General features: G+C 41.7%; 1 protein-coding gene across 3 annotated transcripts in view; it reads right to left on the bottom strand.

Annotated features, from left to right (window-relative positions):
• Positions 1-23,589, bottom strand: part of LOC117969233 (tyrosine-protein phosphatase non-receptor type 5-like) — a 46,656-nt gene that overhangs the window by 14,902 nt on the left and 8,165 nt on the right. For 2 of the 3 annotated variants that reach the window (XM_034917145.2, XM_034917144.2), the window contains exons 2-7: positions 15,168-15,261; positions 3,970-4,176; positions 3,231-3,350; positions 2,501-2,596; positions 2,163-2,401; positions 1,122-1,308 (exon numbers count right to left, since the gene is read on the bottom strand). In XM_034917145.2, coding sequence (XP_034773036.1) covers positions 1,122-1,308; positions 2,163-2,401; positions 2,501-2,596; positions 3,231-3,350; positions 3,970-4,140 — 813 coding nt within the window. In that variant the 5' untranslated portion in view covers positions 4,141-4,176; positions 15,168-15,261. The remainder of the gene's footprint in view (positions 1-1,121; positions 1,309-2,162; positions 2,402-2,500; positions 2,597-3,230; positions 3,351-3,969; positions 4,177-15,167; positions 15,262-23,589) is intronic. The other variant, XM_034917146.2, reaches the window with a different exon arrangement.

Below are 23,589 nucleotides of genomic sequence, written 5' to 3'. Positions count from 1 at the left end.
GGGGGAAATACCAGAAAGATTTATATAGAATTAAAGACTAGTGGTATTTAAATCTGATGTGGTCTACATTCTTAATATAGTCCACAACAGACCTCATGCTTCCAATAACACCTTTGACAAAGTGGGATTCAACCAAACCAAACTACACAGATAACAGTGCAGTGACTGCACATTTACAAATCTTCTCTTTCGGTTTAATTCACCAGTGCTGTCAGTCTAGTCAGTTAACAGCCATACCTCCCCCCACTTTCAGATATATTTCAGATTCTGCTGCCGTAGAGACTGTGCCAGTGGGGCTGTCCCTGGAAAGATGGAACTCCTTTAGAAATTAAAGTCGGATGGCTTTTCATGAATTTTTTACTCCCTCCCATGGCACCCCCTTCAAAGTGGATTTCATTAATAACTGATTTTGCGTCTGATCTTGCTGTAGCAAGATGTCTTGGCCATGGCATCCTGTTCGTTGATAAGTAAAGTCATGGGAGAACATCATCCTAATGACAAGTTAGTGGATGCGCATTTAGATATGTGAGAGGGGCTGCGTACAGTACGGTTAAACATAACTTTTGCTATGTTCTTATTTCACCCTCAGGGGAAAAAAACATGTTCTCATTCCAACTTCAACTGCAGAGGAAGTGCTGGATGCTGGGATGGGGGCGGGGGGCTTGAGAACTGCCTTTTCTATAACGTGTGTGGCGTCTTACGTAAATTCTTCCTGCGATTGTAATAGACGAATTATCCGATTGTCCTGATTTCAGAAAATTATCTTGTTCAATTCTCTGTTGATCAGAGTTTCATATTTTTGCAGCCCCTCCTAACTTAGTGGCTTTCTTCTTTTGAACCTCTATTACTGGGAAATGTTGAAGCTTAATTGCGAGTACACTGGGATTTCTTTTTCAGCGATTCTTGACAGAACCTACAAAGCAGGTCCAAGCAATTACAGAAACAGAGTAGCTGAAGTCCATTTGCTCAATAGTGTCACTCAACTCTCAAACAGCTTATATTGGTCTGCTGTGCCACTAAACCATTTCTCTAATTTGACATTCTCTAATTTCTGTAATGTGTTATTTCTACTGTACCCTTATTTCACTAAAAAGCATGTTAAGCAGAGGTACTACACTCACAAAAAACTCGGCCTGCAGTGTGAAGGAGTCCATGGCTCTCTCGTGCAGCTCCCTGGTGCTCAGCACATTGGAGGCTTTCTGGAGGTATTCCCGGGCACACTGCTCTCGGGGAGACAGCACAGAGCCGTAGGGCTCGGTGGAGCCGGGGGTGCACATATCCAGAGTGAGGGACACGTTTGAACCCCTCCTGAAAACAGGAGACAGAGATACAGCACTGCAGGAAGACTAGGACACAACAGAGCACCTAAATTAACTCCTGATTAGTTTTAGTTTAGTTTTTTTTTGTGTAACAGTTTATGAATCCATTATAAACAGACAATAATGCCTCTATAAATGTGTTATAAAGAAAGTTAAAAACATCCTTTTTAATACATTGAAGACATTGAAAAGATTTCTAGTAGAAATATTTATTAAATAATCTTATATGTTTATTTTAGTATGACTACATGTTCTACCATTGAGGGTTTTGTGTAGCTATGGATGAACACTACTACTATTACTACACAATAATAATAATAATAATAATAATAATAATAATAATAATAATAATAATAATAATAATAATAATAATAGCCAAACCATGTGAAATTAATATCTATAAGAAACTGGAGTAGAAACAAGATGGAAATGTGTATTTAAAATGTTATTAGAGTAACCTGTTATTTCTTGTTAATAACCGTCAAAGCCTTTAATGGCATGTTTATAGATGTCTTGTAAATGGGTCAGTTTTATAACCAGGAAAAAAAAAAACTCTCTAGAACCCAGCTTAAAATCCTGTTATTTTTAGCCAAAAACGTAATAAAACTGTTCATCCTTTTACAGGAAATAAAAACATCATTCTTTAAAAAAATCCAAAGAATGTGTAGTTGGCTGCTGTAGATTTGCTTTCTGTTGACAAATTATGCTTTCCTATTGAACCAGAGAATTATATAACTGCTAGAAACCAGAGGATGAGTTATTAGTGGGTTTGTTTTACAGTGTGTGTTTACACAGCAGTGACTGCAGCCCTGTGGGAGGAGCCAGGCCTCATGCTATGCTGACCGTTCTTGGAGCCCCACTGGTTGGACAGTGAGTGTGGCTGGGTCGGTCTCAGGCTTCATGTCCATGCAGTAGTCAAACACAGGCGTCTCTGGCACTGGGTCCATGTCGAAGAAGTGATCCTGCTTGGCGTCAGTCCACTCCGAGTAGGTGAAGGAGGGCTGACGGCTCATAGACTGACGCCTGTCTTCAGGATAGGGATGAGCAGGGCTGGGAGCCAGCGTTTTTAAGCAGTATAGAATCTGTTGAAATGTACAACAAGCTTGGTTACAGCAGATGGGAAAGAAAAAAAAAAGTTTTGCCTTGAAAAAAAAACAAAGCAGGTTGGCCGATGTACCTACCCCAATGCCGATGATCACTACTCCTAGAAAAACTGTGGCCAGCAGAGGGCTCAAGCTCTCCATTTTCCACAGTTCCTTCTGTAAGTGTGGGGAGTACTATAAAAACAACACAGGACAAATACAGGTGATACTAAAAGACAATTACTGTCAGGCTGCAGTTTTTGTCAAGGAAATGTTAGGTAAAGTCAAAGCAGCTTCAGCTTTTTTAACTGTACCCTTATCTTTCAATGTTGATGTTTTTAAAAATGTCGTCATCAGCTACTTGTGTTCTATCCGGTGTTACACATATCTATGGCGGTCAGTTAGAACAGTTCTTGAACTCTGGCCACAGCACGTAAACAAAGACAACTTAAAAAAGTTAAAAATAAATAAATCTAAATGTAACTCCACCTCAAAACTGTTTATATCACAGTGTTCTTAGAGCATTAATCTGTAAGTCATTGTGCAACTTTCAAACTTAAACAACAACATCAGTCTACATAGCTATTTCTACCATGCTATCTGAAAAAGTAGGAAGCCAAAACATTGTAGCTAATTATTAAAATAGTGAGCGTTTAGTTGATCAATTACCTTTCTTCTTCGTTATATATATATATATATATATATATATATATATATATATATATATATATTAATCTTTCCTATCTTTCTGTGGAATATGATTCTTGGTTGAAAAATTATTGATATCTGTTTCATGTGGTTTTGCTTTAGTATAAACACACACACTCACCTCCTCCTGCCCTAAAGAATGTGCCTCTGCTGGTGAGACCAGGTACTGCAGAAGATCCAAGACTTTGTGTGCTGCAGAGAATGCTCCGTGGCCATTGCACATGTATAACATCCACACACCCTAATGAAATAATTGCAAAGACATATTAACAACAGTGGTTCGAACTATGGTTGTAAAAAAGGTATGTTAAAGATAAAAATATGATCCTTTAAATATACACTGCTGTACAAAAGTCTTAGACATGTTGCATTTTTCTACTCTGATGCATTATGAGCATCAACAATTTACTCAAGCCTCCACTTCTGTTTTCTACTAATATAAAAAAAAAGATAATATCCTTAAGGAATAGAAAGAAGATGAGCATTGAATTGAAAAACAGAACTGGCAGAAAGCATTATGTGTCGTTGTCCATCAAACCAACAGTATGAAGGTCACTCTTGAAATCAGGACTTAAAGGATGTCTTGCAGTACAAATACCTCTGTTAAGAAAGGGGAACAAGACTAAAAGGCTAAAATATGCACAAGAACACAGAAACTGGGCTATGGAACAAGAAGGTGTCAGTTCTGTTGTCAATTAAACGCTTGTCTTCTTTCTATTCCTTAAGGATATTATCTTCAAGTATTGCTCATCCTTGTTAGACAGCTTTTTGGGTCTTCCAGTCCTGGCCAAACAAACACCTTGAAAACTTATAATATGGTATTTTTTTTATGAACAGTAATCTATAAGCAAAAGGTCTACCAGTATTTGTGAAACCAGACAGAAGCTGACGCTGTAGCCCACTGTCAACAAGGTCCTTCTGAGCTGGTCCCACCACTGGCCCCGCCCATCCTGCTGGGAACTCTGGGGTTGCTGTGGTCCTCGCGCCAGCTCCTCCTGTGTGTCAGTCTGGGCTGGGAGGCCCGTCATCATGCTCCTCTGTCACCACCGCTCACTGGGAAAGACCTGCTGTCACCAAGCAAAAGGAAACAGCCTGTCAGAAACAGTTCCTAACTTTTTAAAAATATTAAAACATATGTGACTGTGACAGGAATGGCTGAGTGGGTGACGTCAGACCAGAAGAAGGCACAACAAAACAAAAGGTATGGTGCAGTGGCGCGGGCGCCGTTTTATTTAAAGCAACCAAAAAAATAAATAAATATTTAAACAAAAGAACACTCGCTCACAGAGCAAAATAAATAGTTAAACAAAACAAAATCACGAACACAAAAATAATAAACAAAACCTCTGACCACCCAAACTCCTGCCGCGAAAGTGCGGCTGGGGGAGCTGGTCTCCTGACCTTCCCCCTCCTCTTCATGGCCAGCAGTTCCCTTCCGTGGGGCTCCGACCACCCAAACTCCTGCCGCGAAAGTGCGGCTGGGGGATCTGGTCTCCTGACCTCCCCCCCTTTCTTGATGGCCGGCAGCTCCCCTCCGTGGGGCTCTGACCACATGACCTCTGGCCGCGAAAGTGCGGCTGGGGGAGCTGGTCTCCGGACCTCTCCCCCTTTCTTCGTGGCCGTCCGTTCCCCTCCATGGGGCTCCGGCCATAGCGACGGCAGCTGACCCTCGGGAGGCGACGGCAGCGGACCCTCGGGAGGCGACGGCAGCGGCAGCGGACCCTCGGGAGGCGACGGCAGCGGCAGCGGACCCTCGGGAGGCGACGGCAGCGGCAGCGGACCCTCGGGAGGCGACACAGGACCGGCAGCAACCCTAGGAGATGCAAGGGAGATACAGGCGACCCTAGGCGATGCCGACGGCGGGAGGGGAGCCCCTGGCCATGAAGGCGGCAGCAGGAGCTCCACTTCTCCCAATGGTGGTGGTGGAGGTAGAGGTAGCTCCTGCTCCTCTCCTCCTGACGGTAAAGGCGGCAGGGGCTCCTCCTCTTCTGGCAGCCAAGGTGGCAGGGGCTCCTCCTCTTCTGGCAGCCAAGGCGGCAGGGGCTCCTCCTCTTCTGGCAGCCAAGGCGGCAGGGGCTCCTCCTCTTCTGGCAGCCAAGGCGGCAGGGGCTCCTCCTCTTCTGGCAGCCAAGGCGGCAGGGCTTCCTCCCCTTCAGGCGGCCAAGGCGGCAGGGCTTCCTCCCCTTCAGGCGGCCAAGGCGGCAGGGCTTCCTCCCCTTCAGGCGGCCAAGGCGGCAGGGCTTCCTCCCCTTCAGGCGGCCAAGGCGGCAGGGCTTCCTCCCCTTCAGGCGGCCCAGGCGGCAGGGCTTCCTCCCCTTCAGGCGGCCAAGGCGGCAGGGCTTCCTCCCCTTCAGGCGGCCAAGGCGGCAGGGCTTCCTCCCCTTCAGGCGGCCAAGGCGGCAGGGCTTACTCCCCTTAAGGCTGCGAAGGCGGCAGGGCTTCCTCCCCTTCAGGCTGCGAAGGCGGCACCTCCCCTTCTGGCAGCGAAGGCGGCTCCTCCCCTTCTGGCTGCACCAGGGAAACCAGCAGGCATGTTCCCTCTGCTGGCAATGGTGGAAGCGGAACCAGCAGGCATGCTCCCTCTGCTGGTGGTGGTGGTGGTGGGAGCGACATGTCGTCCTCCCACGGAGACGGAGGTGGCACCAGCAGGTATTCTCCCTCTGCTGGTGGTGGGAGCGACACGTCGTTCTCCCACGGCGGTGGAGGTGGAACCAGCAGGTATGCTCCCTCTGCTGGCGGAGGTGGGAGCGACTCACAGTCCTCCCACGGCGGTGGAGGTGGAACCAGCAGGTATGCTCCCTCTGCTGGTGGAGGTGGGAGCGGCTCACAGTCCTCCCACGGAGACGGAGGTAGCACCAGCAGGTATTCTCCCTCTGCTGGCGGAGGTGGGAGCGACTCACAGTCCTCCCAGGGCGGTGGAGGTGGAACCAGCAGGAATGCTCCCTCTGCTGGCGGAGGTGGGAGCGGCTCACAGTCCTCCCACGGAGACGGAGGTAGCACCAGCAGGTATGCTCCCTCTGCTGGCGGAGGTGGGAGCGACTCACAGTCCTCCCAGGGCGGTGGAGGTGGAACCAGCAGGTATTCTCCCTCTGCTGGTGGTGGGAGCGACACGTCGTTCTCCCACGGCGGTGGAGGTGGAACCAGCAGGTATGCTCCCTCTGCTGGCGGAGGTGGGAGCGACTCACAGTCCTCCCATGGAGATGGAGGCGGCACCAGCAGGTATTCCCCCTCTGCTGGCAGGTACCTGGGCTGTGGACCTTCGACCTTCCCCTTCTTGGGCCGTGGACGCACCGACTCCCCCCTCTCGGGCCGTGGACGCACCGACTCCCCCCTCTCGGGCCGTGGACGCACCGACTCCCCCCTCTCGGGCCGTGGACGCACCGACTCCCCCCTCTCGGGCCGTGGACGCACCGACTCCCCCCTCTCGGGCCGTGGACGCACCGACTCCCCCCTCTTGGGCTGTGGACGTTCGGGCTCCTCCCACTCAGGCGCAGGACGTTCGGGCTCCTCCCTTTTAGGCGCAGGACGTTCGGGCTCCTCCCTTTTAGGCGCAGGACGTTCGGGCTCCTCCCTTTTAGGCGCAGGACGTTCGGGCTCCTCCCTTTTAGGCGCAGGACGTTCGGGCTCCTCCCTTTTAGGCGCAGGACGTTCGGGCTCCTCCCTTTTAGGCGCAGGACGTTCGGGCTCCTCCCTTTTAAGCGCAGGACGTTTGGGCTCCTCCCTTTCCAGGTCCGTGTTCCCTCTCTGCCTCCTTCTCCTCACCTTCCGCTCTCTCCCCTCTCGCTCCTGGTAGACCCAGTCGATCTGGGTCATCCACTCCTCTCCCTGGTATTGGGTGGGGCAGATGGCCACAGTGTGCCCAAACTCCCCACAACCAGGGCACCACTCCTTCACCACAACAACCCCTGGTGGCCGCTGTTGCAGCTGCTGCTGTCTCCTCATCCTCCTTCCTCCCATCTTCCTTCCTCCCATCCTCCTCTTCACTCTCCACACAATCAAAAAACGAAAAAAAAATGAAAAAAATGCAGTACCCTCTTCTGCCTGCGTCCTGGAGGCGCTGCGATCCCACTTCTGACACCACGTGTGACAGGAATGGCTGAGTGGGTGACGTCAGACCAGAAGAAGGCACAACAAAACAAAAGGTATGGTGCAGTGGCGCGGGCGCCGTTTTATTTAAAGCAACCAAAAAAATAAATAAATATTTAAACAAAAGAACACTCGCTCACAGAGCAAAATAAATAGTTAAACAAAACAAAATCACGAACACAAAAATAATAAACAAAACCCAGGTCAGGCTGAGCATTTGCCTTCACTGTTCCTGGAGTTTACTTTTAGTTTCGTTTTAATCCTCTCGCTCACTCTCCTTCCAACACCCACCCTGAACTGGAGAGCTGCAGGCTTTTTATATTCAGGTGACCATCTCCCGATTAGCAACTAAATTAATCACTTAATTAATTCGGGAGATGGCCACCTTCTGCACAAGTTTTTTTCATTACACCTGGCAGAGGACGAGCATCGATCTCGCCTCTGCCAGGACATGTTTTAAAAATAAACAAAACACGGCGCTACGCCGTCATAAATATAATACAATAAAACTAAATAAATAATACAAAACACTCTGCACAGGGGCGGAGGGGGAGACCCCGATCTAAAAATAAATAAACAATGTACAGGGCGGCTCGCCCTGTTACAGTGACCTATTGGGAACAGTATACAAAGCTCCCATGTTTTTCCTTATGGAAACAAAATATTCAATATACTGTATTTGTAATATAATGAAAATGATACAACAGTGGAGTTGACTGCCCCACTTACTTCTACAAGGATACAAAGAGTACAGTATATATATTATTTCTTAAACCAGCAGAGCTAAGCCTGCAGCCACTGAATAAAACTGAAAGTGAGCTGTACTTTCAAAGGGTTTGCCTATCATTTCAATGAATCTGACACAGACCTGCACTTTCAAAATAGATCTCTATATTATTTATTAGTAATAATAATAATAATAATAATAATAATAATAATAATAATAATAATAATAATAATAATAATAATAATGATAATAATAATAATAATAATAATAATGTTGTATGTGGATACTTTATTGGTGATTTGACTTGGCATTCATCTATGCTTGTTTGAAAATATTGTTTTGCCTGGCTTTTTAATATACTATCAAAAATGTCTATATTGTGTTGAAATAGGTTTTTTTACTAATATGATGAATAGTTACATTAGTTCTCAATGCATATATTAAATTACTATGTATAATAATAGGCACATATTTGAAGAGTAGACCCATTTTGCTTTGCTTCTTGTTTTGGAATAATAAAGTTTTCTCAATGCATTGATTATTGTCGATCATTACGTCTTGGGTATTCCATTGTTGCTAATTGTACCTCTACCAGCTACCCTTAATGAAAATATGGTGTCTGCTGTTACTTTGGAAATTTGTCATTTTGCACATCTCAAGTGACAAAATTAAAAAATTAGATTTATTTTTTTTCTTTCTTTTCTTTCTTTTTCAGCTGTCAGACAGTTCTTAATCCTTCCCATTAGCCTGTGCGGATCAGGGCACCACTGTCAAACATTTTCGTGTGCGCTAATAACTGCCCACCTTCCTGCCATTCAAAAACAAGTGTGGGAGGACTTTCATTAGCTCCCTTCCCTTTCAACAAAACACAGCACAGTTAATCTCTCACTGTTTTTCATAATGCCATTGTCAATTTAAAGGTGTACATTTCTTTTTTTCTTACCACTCATTTAGCATAACAACACTGTTAATGTTTTGCTTTTTGTTATTTTTGTTATCCAGTCTCTTTTCTTGGTTTGACTCAAACAAAGTCCCTTCCTGAGTTTCTGAACCCTGTTCTGAACGCCATGAGAACCGTGCTGTTCCAATGACTACCCTCCCCTCCCTTTGCAAGCAGGTTCATTCAGGTCTCAGTGAGAATGGTTAGTAAAGAATTTTCAGTAAAGAATTTTCAGGGATTTTTCAGAGGGTACAAATTATAAACGTCTTTTGAAAAAAAGAGATTTAAAATGTAATCTCCTGGGGCCGTTTTTTCAAAAAATGTTATCTGGATAACAATGATCCGGATTTTGTAATCCTATATTTTGTGATTGAGATTACTTTTATCTGGATCACAAAATATAGATCACTGATTTTTTTAAAGTAATTTCGATTACAATATATAGGATTACAAAATCCAGGTCACTGTTATCCAGATTACAAGTTTTGAAAAACCGGCGCCTGGAGTAATAGAGAACCCATATTACAATGTTACCAAACAGTAGAGAAAGCTTAAATATGGATTGTTATCTTTTAGTTGGAAAAAAAATGTATGTTACAGATTCTTCATATGTTTGAGTAAAACCTTACTGTCCATGGAAATGACTACTACATACAACAATGGATCTAGAAAGCATCCCTCTGAAAACGACAGAATTGAGGCCTAGCTTCAGGGACTTTTATTGCCCATAGGAAACTATGTGGGGTTGCCTGTGCTTAATAAACATTTCACAGCTTCTTCTTCATTGTTTAGTTCAACGTTACTGTGGCAGGGCAGAAGCCTAGCTGGTGTACATAGTGTTGGGGGGAATGCAAGGTTGGCAGCAATAGGTTTAAATCTGTCCCTGCCAGCAATCACAGGTGTGGCCATTCCCCAATTAGGTAATTGAGTGTTAATTGGGGAGTGGCCACATGTATAAAAAGAAAGCAAAATCCTTTGTTGGAGGAGTTTGGGGGTGAGTGTTTGCGCTGTGACTTTTCTTTCAAATGGCAAATTAATATGGCTGGAACTTAACATTGAAAACCTCACACATACTTTTAATGAATGTATGATAGCCAATAAGAAGCTTGTAGTAATATCAGACTATAAGAAGCTAAAACAGACAGTAACCAATCAGAAGCAAGCTCCTTTTCAAAGGTGCTGACCAAGTATTGCCCTACATATCAGTAAGCTGAACTGTTTCTTCTGTAATACTGAAATAAGCTTAGGAGTGGCTGTATTTCCTTGTTCTGTGGTTAATTTCAATCAAACCTTCCAGAGGTGTAGTTAGTATGTATTTATGTCCTCCCATGTCTGAAAGTTTGATTGAATAGTTTCATAGACCAGAGAAACTCTGCAATTCGGGGACAAGGATAAAGTTGTTAAAATTAACAAGATAGATGTGAAATTTTAAAGTGTGACATACGTTCGGACATATGGACATACGCCCACTCCCACTAAATCCCTAAGGAGCATATGCATCCCCAGCAGGGCATAATATGAAGCAAGGAAATTGATTTTAAATCATTGCTACTTACTCATCTGTGAAGGGTAATACATCAAAATCTATATCTATAAAACAGCAGTATGATCAATTCTGTCTAAGAGTAAATTCTGAGAGCTTATCTAGAGTAATAGCAGTCTCTCCCTCTCCGTGTGACAGCATGCACTCTCCCGGTGACTCATCACAGCACATTCTGATTCATCCAGGGAACTCCCACCTCTCAACCCCATGTAACCACCAATCAATACGAAGCGCGACACGAGAAAAAGGATCTTACCAACTGTGGCGGAGTGTCCCGCCCCTATTTATTACTATTTGTATTTTTGTTTGTGGCGCGGATAAAAGTGCCACGTCTTTTGTTATTGTTTTTTACATTTATAATTTAAAAACCCAGTGAGGATGCATGACTGATCAGCTATTGATTATTTAACTAGCTGACAGCCATGCATCCTTACCAAACGCGTGCAGACTGTGGCCGAGGGGTAATAAGATCATTAACAGCTAGTTAACCCCTCGGCCAGAGTATAAGAACCTGCAGCTGTCCGTGCTACGGGGTTGAGTGTACAGAGGAGAGTACGGGGAGCGGAGAGAGCGAGGAGAATAAAAACAACTGCTAAGTATCGTGCTGGTGCTGGTGCTGGTGCTGGTGCTGGTGCCAGCACACTTATTTGTTTGGCCAACGCGCCTTTTTGTTTGTGTTTTGTTGTTTATTTAAATCTTTTGTTTTGTTTATTTATTCATTAAAAACACTGAGTGCAGTAGCATTCAGCTTCACCCGCCCATCCATTGTTTTGGTTCAGTTACTTCCTGGTCCGTGACGTCACCACACCTCACCACTGCAAGCCAGCCTGGTGTGTTCGGTGAGTGGAGAACAAGTGTGGAGAAGGAGAAACTAAAAAGTAAATAACAATTGCTATCGCGTGCTGGTAGGACCAACACGATACTTGTTTGTTTATATAGACTCACCGTGTTTGTTTGTGTGTCTGTCCGTCCACCGTTTGTTTAAGCGTTAGTCCGTTTTGTTTGTCTGTTTTATTTGGCCTCAAGTGCTGTGTCCTGTGTTTTGTTCAACCGTTTATTTATTTGTTTATTAAAATACTGAGCGCTGCCATTTGCGTTTTCAGTTTCAACCCCAGTACTGTCTGTCTCTGTGTGTTTCTTTCTGGCCTGAAGTCCTCCCTGGAGCTAGCCTGTCACAGAGGGGCAGCAAGCATTCTTCACAACCAGTTACTTCTCTCTTATCTGACCAGTTAGCCCTTCTGTAGTAATACATAGAACATTCTTTGGCGAATGTTTTTACTAGTCTTTCACAGTGGGTGTGCTTTTTTCTCCAAAAGTTCTGACAACGCCCCTGTTTTTTTTTTCATGAGGTGGAATGCTGGGCTAGTTCTGACATTGTTTCTTGCTTGTTTTAAAGACCCATGCTGTTATGCTAGACTTCTGCTTAATGTGTGTTTGGTTCCATTGTAGTAGTGGTCTGTGAGGATATCCCTAAACACCAAGGTGATCCCCACTGAAGAAACATCAGTACATGTACCTGGTAATCCTTCAGTGATGCTGTTGGACGAAGGCTTACTTTCAATTGCATAGATGAGAGCAGTATCCGGTTTCATTTGTCTTGTGTGTGTGTTCCTCGCTTCTCACAATCAATAGAGTGCTGGTTCGTGATGTTTTAGATGGCAAGCCTTTGACCTCTGGTAGCCAGCCAAGCTATACACTGAAGTGGGCAGCCCTCCGTCATAGCTCCACATCATTATCCTTTGTTTAACCCAGGGGAGCGCAGCTGTTATGTAGGAGAGTTCGCTCCACCACAGTAGTGGATTAGAGAGATTTGTATATTGTTGGTAAATGAAATACTACCATTGCTATCGCAGTACAATATATGTCAATACAGACAAATTCAATTACTGTAATTATAGATTTGTGGGTAACATTTTACATTAAATGCCTTTAACAACACTGCCATTACACTGTAGTAGCATAGTAATTACACACATGGCTGTGTTGTTACAATGCAGAAACATGCTTAAATACAAAATATAAACATTGTTAGTTGCTAGAGTCTAAATGTTGTATATTTACAATGTAATTACTATGTAACTATCTGTGCAATTACATTGTAATTACAATGCAGTTGGAGACAATTTCAAATGATACAGATATTTGTTTTTTCAATGTGGTGAAACAAAAATATCTTTAAACTAAATGTGCAAATAAATGCAACTTTAAAGAAATATTGACTGTGCTCTGAGTCCCTGTTACACTACATATCCAAAGGCCTCCCACTATATAAATACTATTTTATTCCTATGAAATCATGGAGTGGTGGGTTGGAAATAATCACACTGAATCAGTGTCTGAGTCATGGCAGCATAGTTTAAAGTGCTGGGGTGTGTTTAAACCCAGATGGAGTTGATGAAGGTTAATAATAGTGCAGAGGGCCTGTGCTTTATTACTTTTCTTTATTTATTTACATATTTGCCTGAAAGAAGACACATGCAGTTTGAAAAGCGACTCTTTGCCTATAATTACCAGTTGACAGTTCCCTCCTTAAGAGAGTGTCACCAGTGATTAAACCAGGTTCAATCAAGCTTCATTCTCCCCTGCTTGAACCAGGTTCATTCAAGCTTCATTCTCCAGTGCTTGAACCAGGTTCAATCAAGCTTCATTCTCCCCTGCTTGAACTAGGTTCATTCAAGCTTCTCTTCAGTGCTTGAACCAGGTTCAATCAAGCTTCATTCTTTAGTGCTTGAACCAGGTTCAATCAAGCTTCATTCTCCCGTGCTTGAACCAGGTTCAATCAAGCTTCTCTCCAGTGCTCGTAAGAAAGCATCTGGTTGCTGTGGCTATGAAGGCTAACTGAGGGAACCTGAGCCAGTGAAGGACTGTTCAGCACAGGAATCAATCTGATTCTACAGGAACATTGGGAATGCATTCCGAGTACTGAACAACAACAAACATTCTGCGGTCAAAAGGTTAACACCTCAAGTGCTGTCACCCCATACAACCAAACTATATTACTCTGCACTATGGCAACATTCAGTCACTATTTCAGTTGAATGAAGATATTTCCCTAAAGGAGTAGCAAAAAAAGATCCCTGTTTTTAAGATAAAGTTTGTCATCGTGGGCCTCGAGCCACCGTCGACAGCCAAACACAAGCCTTGTGCTTGGAAAACATGAGGTGTGTTACTCATTCCACCCAGTGTATTAATACATATGATTCATCCCCGTCTCTGTGAAATGGTGCTGGGGCGAGACCTCCATTCAGGATAGCAGCTGTAGCCTCTTCAACATGCTTCTCCATTTTGTTTTTTCTTCTTCTTTTTTGTTGTTGATGAAATTCAAATCCAATGTCAAATTATGACTCCCGGGAAGAGGGTGGTGAGCCCTCTGTAGGCAGAGGCAGGGGAAGATTAGCTTTCATTACGCCCACACATAATTAGCTCTCGCCCCTTTTCAATCGCAAGCCCTATTTAGACCCTCTTTTTTTTGTCCTTGTGGATGGCCCTTCTCTTCTCGCTATTGTGCAGCTTAGGGCTTTCTAATTACAGCCAGACACATAAACATACACATATTTTAGTAGAAAAGCAGTGTCTTTCTTTGTCGTGCTTTGAAAAGATCTCTTGCTGGTAGGTTTTTTCAGATTGGTTTTGTTCTTGTGAATTTAAACATTAACGTACAGGTTCTGAATTGGGATTCAGTCCAAGCAAAGTGTGTTTACACTACTCATAGAGAATACTGAACTGTCTTGTCAATGAAATAGTCTATAAATATATATAAAGGATAAATATATATTAGATAAAGACATCTGCCAAATAAATAAATGATATATATATATGGGGTATTCGTTGCCACGTCCGGGACCTTTCACACTGGACCACAGATAGTTTTCAAAAGGGCGGTGCCTGTATATTTATATATCCACAGAACAAAAGCCTAACTCCAGCAAGGAGTAAGTATTAAATATCTTTCAAGGTCTGAACACAGGTCTCTCCCCAGGCCTTAGCCTTAACACAGACAGCCTACAAACATTTTAGACCTGCTCTTTATACCTGCTTGCTAATTAAATTAGAGTAATTCATCCTGGCTTGCTCTTGTGGTATTCTGGGGGATGTAGTACCATTATCCTCCAGGACACCTACACCTTTCACCCCCCCCTACTCTTCCACAATATATATATACATATATATATATATATATATATATATATATATATATATATATATATATATATATATATATGTATATATATACAGTATAAAGTCTATATAAATAGTACATCATCAATCTATTTGTATATTCCAGATTATATACCACACTATCTCTTCAGTTTCATGGGGTTATCCTGCAATAACAAGATGTCACAAAGGGTTCCACTGGTTATTTAAAATCCAATACCATAAAAAAGGAAAGACCAAAAGACTTGTCATATGATGTGCCTGTTACTTATCGCTGATATATCGTGATATATAATGAAATATAAACCAATGAAGGATTCTTGTCTTACAGCCATGATGGATGCATGCAGCAGAATTCATTGTGTTTGCTTTCATTAATGACTCAGGGTACATGAATAATACATGTAAATGCTATTATTGAAAAAGGATCAGTACAAGAGACCCCGACAGTAAGTAATTTCTAAATGTATCAAGATTTGGTAATGCTTAAAAAGGCACAATAGAAACTCCTACAGAAAGAAGGTTCAGATTCTACAACTTTTGTAATCTGCACTTGTGTCCTTGATCTCTGACCACCATTAAGCTGAATGAAGAAGATATTTACCATTCAGAGAGAGGATGGAGAGTACTTAGTCACATGGCAGGCTTCGGTCCTATTGATCGTGTCTTGGAACTGCTGTGGCTTCTAGTGAAGAATCCTGGGAAAAAAAATACCAATCACTAAAATAGAGCCCTTTACGATTCAAGATTCTTAAAACCAGCATAATTCAAGTTTCACAGGCATTTTTAGTTTGTAGTCTGTTTAATTGAGCTTTTAAGCATCGTAATGTCAAAACAACTGACATGAATACCACACTGTTTATGTCCATAATTCACTGTGACATTTGCATATAACACTATTGATCTCTTCCAACCAGAATCACTACAAGAGGTTTCCTCCTCAAAATGGAAACCAGTGAGGAATTGCAGTAGCTTACTGAAAACAGTATGCTTCACACTAATGGTTTTATTCCATTAAATACATTGCAACTGCTCATGAAATACTTTATAAGAACATTTAAGAATGTGTTGGAAGTAAACATTGGTTTATGGTGTATTGCACATTTTTTCATGTTAAACCCCAAACATTATATGCACTCATCATGAACAGACAAATATCAGCAAAAAAAGGGTTGCTTATTAGGGTTGAGTGTGACATTAACTGATGTAATTTGAATTACAGATAAATCTGACTAATTCAATTGAAAATCGTGTGGTATTTTATATGTAATTACATTTTTTGCAAATGTAAAATAAAGTGTCATTTACTAACAATTTTTTTTTTAATTACCCATGTTGATTATCTGTTTTACTTGTCATCATGATAAAATGTACTTTTCTACATATACAAATTGTTTGAATTATTCTGCCCTGAAAACTATATTTTGTAATTGCATTATTGTGGTTGTAATGGCATATAACAGTGTTGTAATATTATATGCGCATAATTTGACAGAACAATCTGAAGAGGGGCCTTCAAATACTCCCCTTGTCTTTTTAAAACAATAGACATGGAGCTGTGTCTTTCAAAGAGGAGGCTGCTGAAGTGATGACGTGGGTAAGACAGTAACCATGGAAACACAAAACAAGGGGGGGTCAGAACAGCAAAGCATGGCAATGAAGCAATGCTGGAGGATTCAGTGAAGGTGTCTGTCTCTTTAGAAAAGACACAGGTACAGAATGGAGGAGAAAACACAACATTCAAAAATAAAATTACTCTTTTACTGTGCATTGAATTAAGCAATAGAAACAGCTCTCTTAGTTTGAAAATGTGCACCACATAGCAATCCAGTATGAATTTTAGAATCAAAATTAATTTTTAGATGCATATGAATTTAATATGTATTCTTTTTACAATAAAATACATTATTTTTCAGTATGGCAATGTTTTTTTTCATTTTATGAATGGACAGTATTCTGAATGTAGGTATTTTGTTTTCTGAAAAAAAAATAAATAAATAGGATGCAACTGACAATTTCTTTTGTTAGAACCAGGGTTTCAAACTTGCCGGGCACCATCCTGGGTTTCAGAACTTCCCTGATTTAGCTATATTATTGAAATGAGCCTAACTTGGGGGGCTCAATCTCTGCAGATGTAGGAAGGTCATTTATTTTCCATGCTCATTCAAGCTGAGGCCCTGGAGTCAGCGACTGCCATTTGGGGTAGTGGAGTAGTTTTGTGATTTGAAAGCACTTCTACTGGGGAGTAGACAGACACTGCCTGAACTAATTGAACATGTGGCCTGCATCATAACCACAGGTCACTTGAACTGTGAAGTGGCTGTGCAGCATAGCGAAGAAAAGACTATCATTAATCTGCATACAGACTTTATTCAAAACCCTGGCATATAAGATCATTGTAGAAAACCTGACCATCAATGTTACCAGAAACTGCCCAGCCTCATTCAAGATTCTCCCTCTTTGGTATCTCACTCAATATCTGTAGTGCTAATTAAATTGAACAGTTCTGTTCAAGACACAAGCATCTTCTAAATCAAACATGTCTTATTATGTTGCAGCTGTATGGCACATGGGAGTATTGTTGTATATTAAGTCAATATATAAATACATTCCTCTTATTCCAAAGATGACTCACAGCTATGATACTCTACACTTATTTTTATATAAAGAGTATGATCACCAAAATGATTCTTGTTACATATATACAGGGTATCCCCTCAAGTATAATAGGCATAATTGTTAATATTGTCTTAAGCAAAGAGGATTTAGATAATTTTAATGTGTGGTGCAGATAGTCAACATAGATGATATTGCTTGCATTATGGAACACCGTAGTATTGGTGGTAGTCCTTTTAATGGACCTCATGTCTAGTTAATTGTGTAGCTCCATGGCAACCATGAAATCAGCCAAGGATGTTGCTAAATATTACTGGTAACACTTTACAATAAGTCTCTAACTACACTGTACTGCACTGTAATAACACAGCAACACTTATTGTTATAAAGTAACAATGCAACAACATGATAACAAAATGAAAACTGTTTTGTACACTGTATTTACCGTAATTTATAAAATATAACATTCACTCCTTGCATTGCGTACATAACTGAGCAGGTTCACGCAACATTCCTTGTATAACGCGCCCCCCCCCCCCCCCGTAAAACCCCTTGACTTGATACACATGTGAACTGCATTCAATTATACCCCACACCTTGTATATAACCCATATCCTGTGTATAGCACACCACAATGCTTCTAAATGTATTAAAGGGTGCTTGTTATATCACTATCATTACGGGAACAAATGACCTATGCAAAAATAGAGAACTGGATATTTATACTAGTAAGAAATGAAATAAAATATGAAAATTAAGTATCAACTTTAACCATTAAAATACAAATAGCTTCAGGATTCACATTTCATCTAAAACATGTATCTGAAGGAAGCACAATGCAACTATTTGCTTTTCATAATGAGCGATGAAAGGAGACTGTGACAGGGTGGACGAGTGGTGACGTCACGGCAGAAGCAGAAAGGGAAAATAAAACTGACACCGGGGAAGTACTTCAGTTCAAAAGGCTTGCGCCGTTTTAATTAAATAATCCAAAAATAAAATAATTTTAAACACAAACACTGTGCTCGCAGAGTAAAATAAAAAGGTTAAACAGAAACAAATCTCGAACACAAAATCAATACGGTCAGGCTGGGCAACAGCCTTCACTGATCCGTTATCTTTTTTCTTTCTTTTTGTTTCTCTCCTCTCGTTCTCTCCTCTCGCTCCAAACACCCACCACGAGCTAGAGAGCTGCAGGCTTTTTATAACAGGTGACCATCTCCCGATTAGCAACAAATTAAATCACTTAACTAATTCGGGAGATGGCCACCCTCTGCACGAGTTTTTAAATACTGTGTGGATGGGGCTTCCCATCCACGCTACTAAATAATAACACAAACGGCTATGCCGTCAAAATACAAAACAATAACAAAACATACGGCACTCGCCGTCATGCATATAATATACAAAACATTGCTTAAATCATAATAAACATAAAACAATAATCTGCACAGGGGCGGAGGGGACTCCGTTCTAAACTAAAATAAACAAAACAATGTACAGGGCTGCTCGCCCTGTTACAGAGACACAGGAGAATTCAGTCCTCCAGTCCTCAATTAGCCTCCTCATATTTCAATGACTGGTAAGGAAATCTAAATATTACTAACCTCTGATAATAATAATAATAATAATAATAATAATAATAATAATAATAATAATAATAATAATAATAAACACATCTCCCCCGGCTTATACAAAAGTTATTGATGTGTTTAAAATGGTTACGATCCTCTGTTGAAAACACAGATGTGGGCAGTGATATATTAATTAAACTACCTTTTCACCAAAACTACACCTGCTTTGCCAGCATGCAACCATGGAAATATTTTTTTTCAGGCCAATTTTTCAGATTCTCTAGCATAGACTAAAACCAGACATTTCAATGTAATGTTTCTAAAAATGCTGTTTTTTTTTGTTTTTTTTTCTGTTTCACCCTACACTTACAATATAGAAGAATTCAGCCTCCTGATGAAAAAGACTATTCTTCTCTGTGTCAATGCAGAACGGACGCCTGTTCACATAATAACTATGAATTCCCTGCTAGCCACAAAGCCGGTACTCATAGACACATACGTAGGCGGTCTGCAATTTATCTGGGAGTGGTCACTTTATTATTATTTTCCTGTGTTTCCTAATAAAGTGGCCTCCGTATTAGGTGAACATCCATCCTGCACAGCTCCTTGTGCTGTTCCATACCTGCCCTCAGTGTTTGTTATCTGCGTATTGATAGGAGCCTTCCGGGAGTCAATATCCTCTGCTGCTGTCAGTCACAAGATGCTTACTCTGTAACAACGTAGACCAGGGTGCTGAACATGAGGCCCCCCAAGGATCAACATGTGACCCCCAAATAAAAGCCCACCCTACCAGGATGCATTACAATAATGATGATTACATTATATCATCATTATAAAAATAATATTTGTTATATTTGTTTAAAAAAGTCTCTGACACATCTTTTGGCTAATTCTCATCAAACTGCTCTTTTCTTTTTCCTGGTAAGGATAGACCGGGCTGCACGGAACACCCCCCAGAAATGAAAAACAGCCTGTGTGTAGAGCTTGAACAAGCTTCATGAGCAATTTGCACTCTTCCTCCATCCATTGAGCTTGCATTTTGAATGTGAATCGCAGTAAAACTCAAATAGCTTGAATTAAGAAAGATTTAAACTGGCTGTTAAAAGGGCGCCCCACTAGATACATGAAAGAAGTGTGACATCAGAGGGTCGGTTGGACAGACAGGCAGTCTCAATACAACCCCAGATAATTATACACTCAGCTTGTCCTAAAGGACTTCTAAGCAAGGTTCTTTACAACAGGTCAAGCGATTCTCTGACAGATAGACAGACAACCTCTATTAACCCCCATATTCTGATACTACCAATACTGTGGGTAAAGAAAGCCCTTAGCAAGTCTCAATTAGGCCAGCGGGTTTCTAGATATGTGTTAGAATGGAGGTGTGACATACTGTATGTAGGCCGGCCTGCATCCCCAACGGGGGATAATAATAAAGGGACACAGACAGCTTCAGATGTAACCCTAGAGATTTGCAAAGCCAAGTTTGCTGTTTATTTTTATGTTCCAGTCCTGTTCCCTATAGCCTCTATTGCTTGATTCCATGTCTTCTACTTTCATCTATTATATATATATATATATATATATATATATATATATATATATATATATATATATATATATATATATACAGTGGCTCTCAAAAGTATTCACCCCCCTTTGACTTTTCCACATTTTATTGTGTTACAACATGGAATGAAAATGGATTTAATCTGGAGTTTTTGCCACTGATCAACACAAAAAAGTCCATAATGTCAAAGTGAAAAATAAAATCTACAAATTATTCTAAATGAATTACAAATACAAAACAGAAAATAATTGATTGCATAAGTATTCACCCCCTTGAGTCAATATTTCGTAGAGGCACCTTTGGCAGCAATTACAGCCATGAGTCTATTTGGATAAGTCTCTACCAGCTTTGCACATCTGGACACTACAATTTTTGCCCATTCTTCTTTGCAAAATTGCTCAAGCTCTGTCAAGTTCGATGGGGACCTTTGGTGAACAGCAATTTTCAACTCTTTCCACATATTCTCAATTGGATTGAGGTCCGGGCTTTGACTGGGCCACTCCAGGACATTGACCTTTTTGTTTTAAAACCACTCCAGTGTAGCTTTGGCTGTATGTTTGGGGTCATTGTCCTGCTTCAAGATGAATCTTCTCCCAAGTCCCAGGTCTCTTGCAGACTTCAGTAGGTTTTCCTTCAGGATTTCTCTGTACTTTGCTGCATCCATTTTGCCCCCTATCTTCAGAAGCTTTCCAGGCCCTGACGCAGAGAAGCATCCCCATAGCATGATGCTGCCACCACCATGCTTCACGTTAGGGATGATGTTCTCAGGATGATGTGCAGTGTTAGGCTTGCGCCAAACATAGCGCTTAGTGTTGAGGCCAAAAAGCTCTATTTTGGTCTCATCAGACCATAGAATCTTCTTCCACTTGGTCTCAGAGTCTCCCAAATGCTTTCTGGCAAACTTTAGCCAAGATTTGATGTGAGTTTTTTTCAACAATGGCTTTCTTTTTGCCTCCCATAAAGGCAAGTTTTGTGAAGCACCTGGGCTTTTGTTGCCGTATGCACAGTGTCTCCCATCTCAGCCATGGAAGACTGTAACTCCTTTAGAGTTGCCATAGGCCTCTTGGTGGCCTCCCTGACTAGTGCCCTTCTCGCCCGGACACTCAGTTTATGAGGACGGCCTGTTCTAGACAGATTCACAGTTGTGCCATATTCTCTCCATTTCTTAATAATGGACTTTACTGTGCTCCGAGGGATATTCAATGCCTTGGAAATGTTCTTATATCCTACCCCTGATTGGTGCTTTTGAAGAACCTTATTCCGGATTTGCTTTGAATGTTCCTTCGTCAACATGATGTAGTTTTTGTTAGGAAATGTAATAACCAACTGTGGGACCTCCCAGAGGTGTATTTAACCTAAAATCATGTGAAACACCTTAATAGCACACAGGTGGACTCCATTCAACTAATTATGTGACTTCTAAAGACAATTGGTTGCACCAGAGCTTATTTAAGTGTGTCATAGCAAAGGGGGTGAATACTTATGCAATCAATTATTTTCTGTTTTATATTTGTAATTAATTTAGAGCAATTTGTAGATTTTATTTTTCACTTTGACATAATGGACTTTTTTTTGTGTTGATCACTGGTAAAAACTCCTAATTAAATCCATTTTGATTCCATGTCCAAGGGGGGTGAATACTTTTGAGAGCCACTGTATATATATGCATTATCCCGCTCTGTACTGGGGATGAGTTTAGTCACTCTAAATGCCTCAAAAGCACTCAATCGGCTGTCCTCCATTTCCTTTAAATGGGTACATTATTATATTGAACTGTAGCTGTAGTCAATACATATGATACCAAATCATCCAGTCTTGTCAAAACCCTAAGCTGAAATACGAAAATGCTGCATGTAGAATCAGTTCTCCAAGAAATGCAAAGCCCTGTATTACAAATATAACTTTTGTTCGGGCTCTGTTTGTATCATGCAGACAACAATGTATTTAATTCAGGCTGTACAGTATGCTTTTATTATATTGGAGTTCAGCTTTGTAGTGGCAAGCTGTTACCTCTAATGGTTGAAACAGAGAGGCACAGGGATTAATGCCCAATGTAACATATACAGTATTAATTCTACCAGATGGTTGGAAAAATGATAGACAGCTGGATTTAAAACCCAAAATAACATATATATCATTACGTCTGTGTGACAGAAATACAATGAGTTCTGGTGATAAATCTTCCTCCCGACCTGTGAGGGCGCTAAAGAACGGGAGGAGAAGTATCTGGAAGGGCTGGCCTGACAGTTCGTTTCCGGGACCGGAAAGTGGGTCAGCCTGGAAGGAAGCGAGACTCTGTTGTAAGACCGTATTGATTTGACAGGTAAACAAGGGGCAGCTGCAAGTAATAAGGCAGCTGCAACCGTTTACCTAGATATCATGCGGGATTACATATAGGGGCCAGGGTAACGCTGTTCTTTTCCTTCGTTTGGGTTAAACCAAGGACCGAGAAGGACGTAGAGAGCTGTATTACTCTAAAAGAGTTGTGTGTGTGTTTGAGTGCTGTACTGGTTGAAAACTAACTGTCTGTGTTTGTTTCCGAATCACCAGACAGCTCCGGATATGTTTCTAGCTGTCTGGTGATTCGGAAACAAACACAGACAGTTAGTTTTCAACCAGTACAGCACTCAAACACACACACAACTCTTTTAGAGTAATACAGCTCTCTACGTCCTTCTCGGTCCTTGGTTTAACCCAAACGAAGGAAAAGAACAGCGTTACCCTGGCCCCTATATGTAATCCCGCATGATATCTAGGTAAACGGTTGCAGCTGCCTTATTACTTGCAGCTGCCCCTTGTTTACCTGTCAAATCAATACGGTCTTACAACAGAGTCTCGCTTCCTTCCAGGCTGACCCACTTTCCGGTCCCGGAAACGAACTGTCAGGCCAGCCCTTCCAGATACTTCTCCTCCCGTTCTTTAGCGCCCTCACAGGTCGGGAGGAAGATTTATCACCAGAACTCATTGTATTTCTGTCACAGTCTGCTATAAACCTCTGGTCATATGAGTGATACAGACCACACCATTTGAGATCTTCACATCTGGTACAATCTATGATTCTATCAGTCAATGCCATCACAGATAGCTCTTCACATATCCCACCTCTAAGAGTATATCCAGTATGCAAGCAACAGCTAGGCCTTGAATTGGCATTATTACCTGAAAAGCCACCTGAGGATCTGCTGAGTTTGATTTCTGGTTTTCTTTCTGCCCTGAGCTGCTCTTCTTGGTATCAGTCTCATGTTAGAAGGCAATAGTTACATGTATCA

The sequence above is a fragment of the Acipenser ruthenus genome, chromosome 27 (assembly GCF_902713425.1).
Source record: "Acipenser ruthenus chromosome 27, fAciRut3.2 maternal haplotype, whole genome shotgun sequence".
In the NCBI taxonomy this organism is placed as follows: domain Eukaryota; kingdom Metazoa; phylum Chordata; class Actinopteri; order Acipenseriformes; family Acipenseridae; genus Acipenser; species Acipenser ruthenus.
The sequence above is the reverse complement of the archived record's forward strand: the minus strand, read 5'-3'. Positions and strand labels throughout refer to the sequence as shown.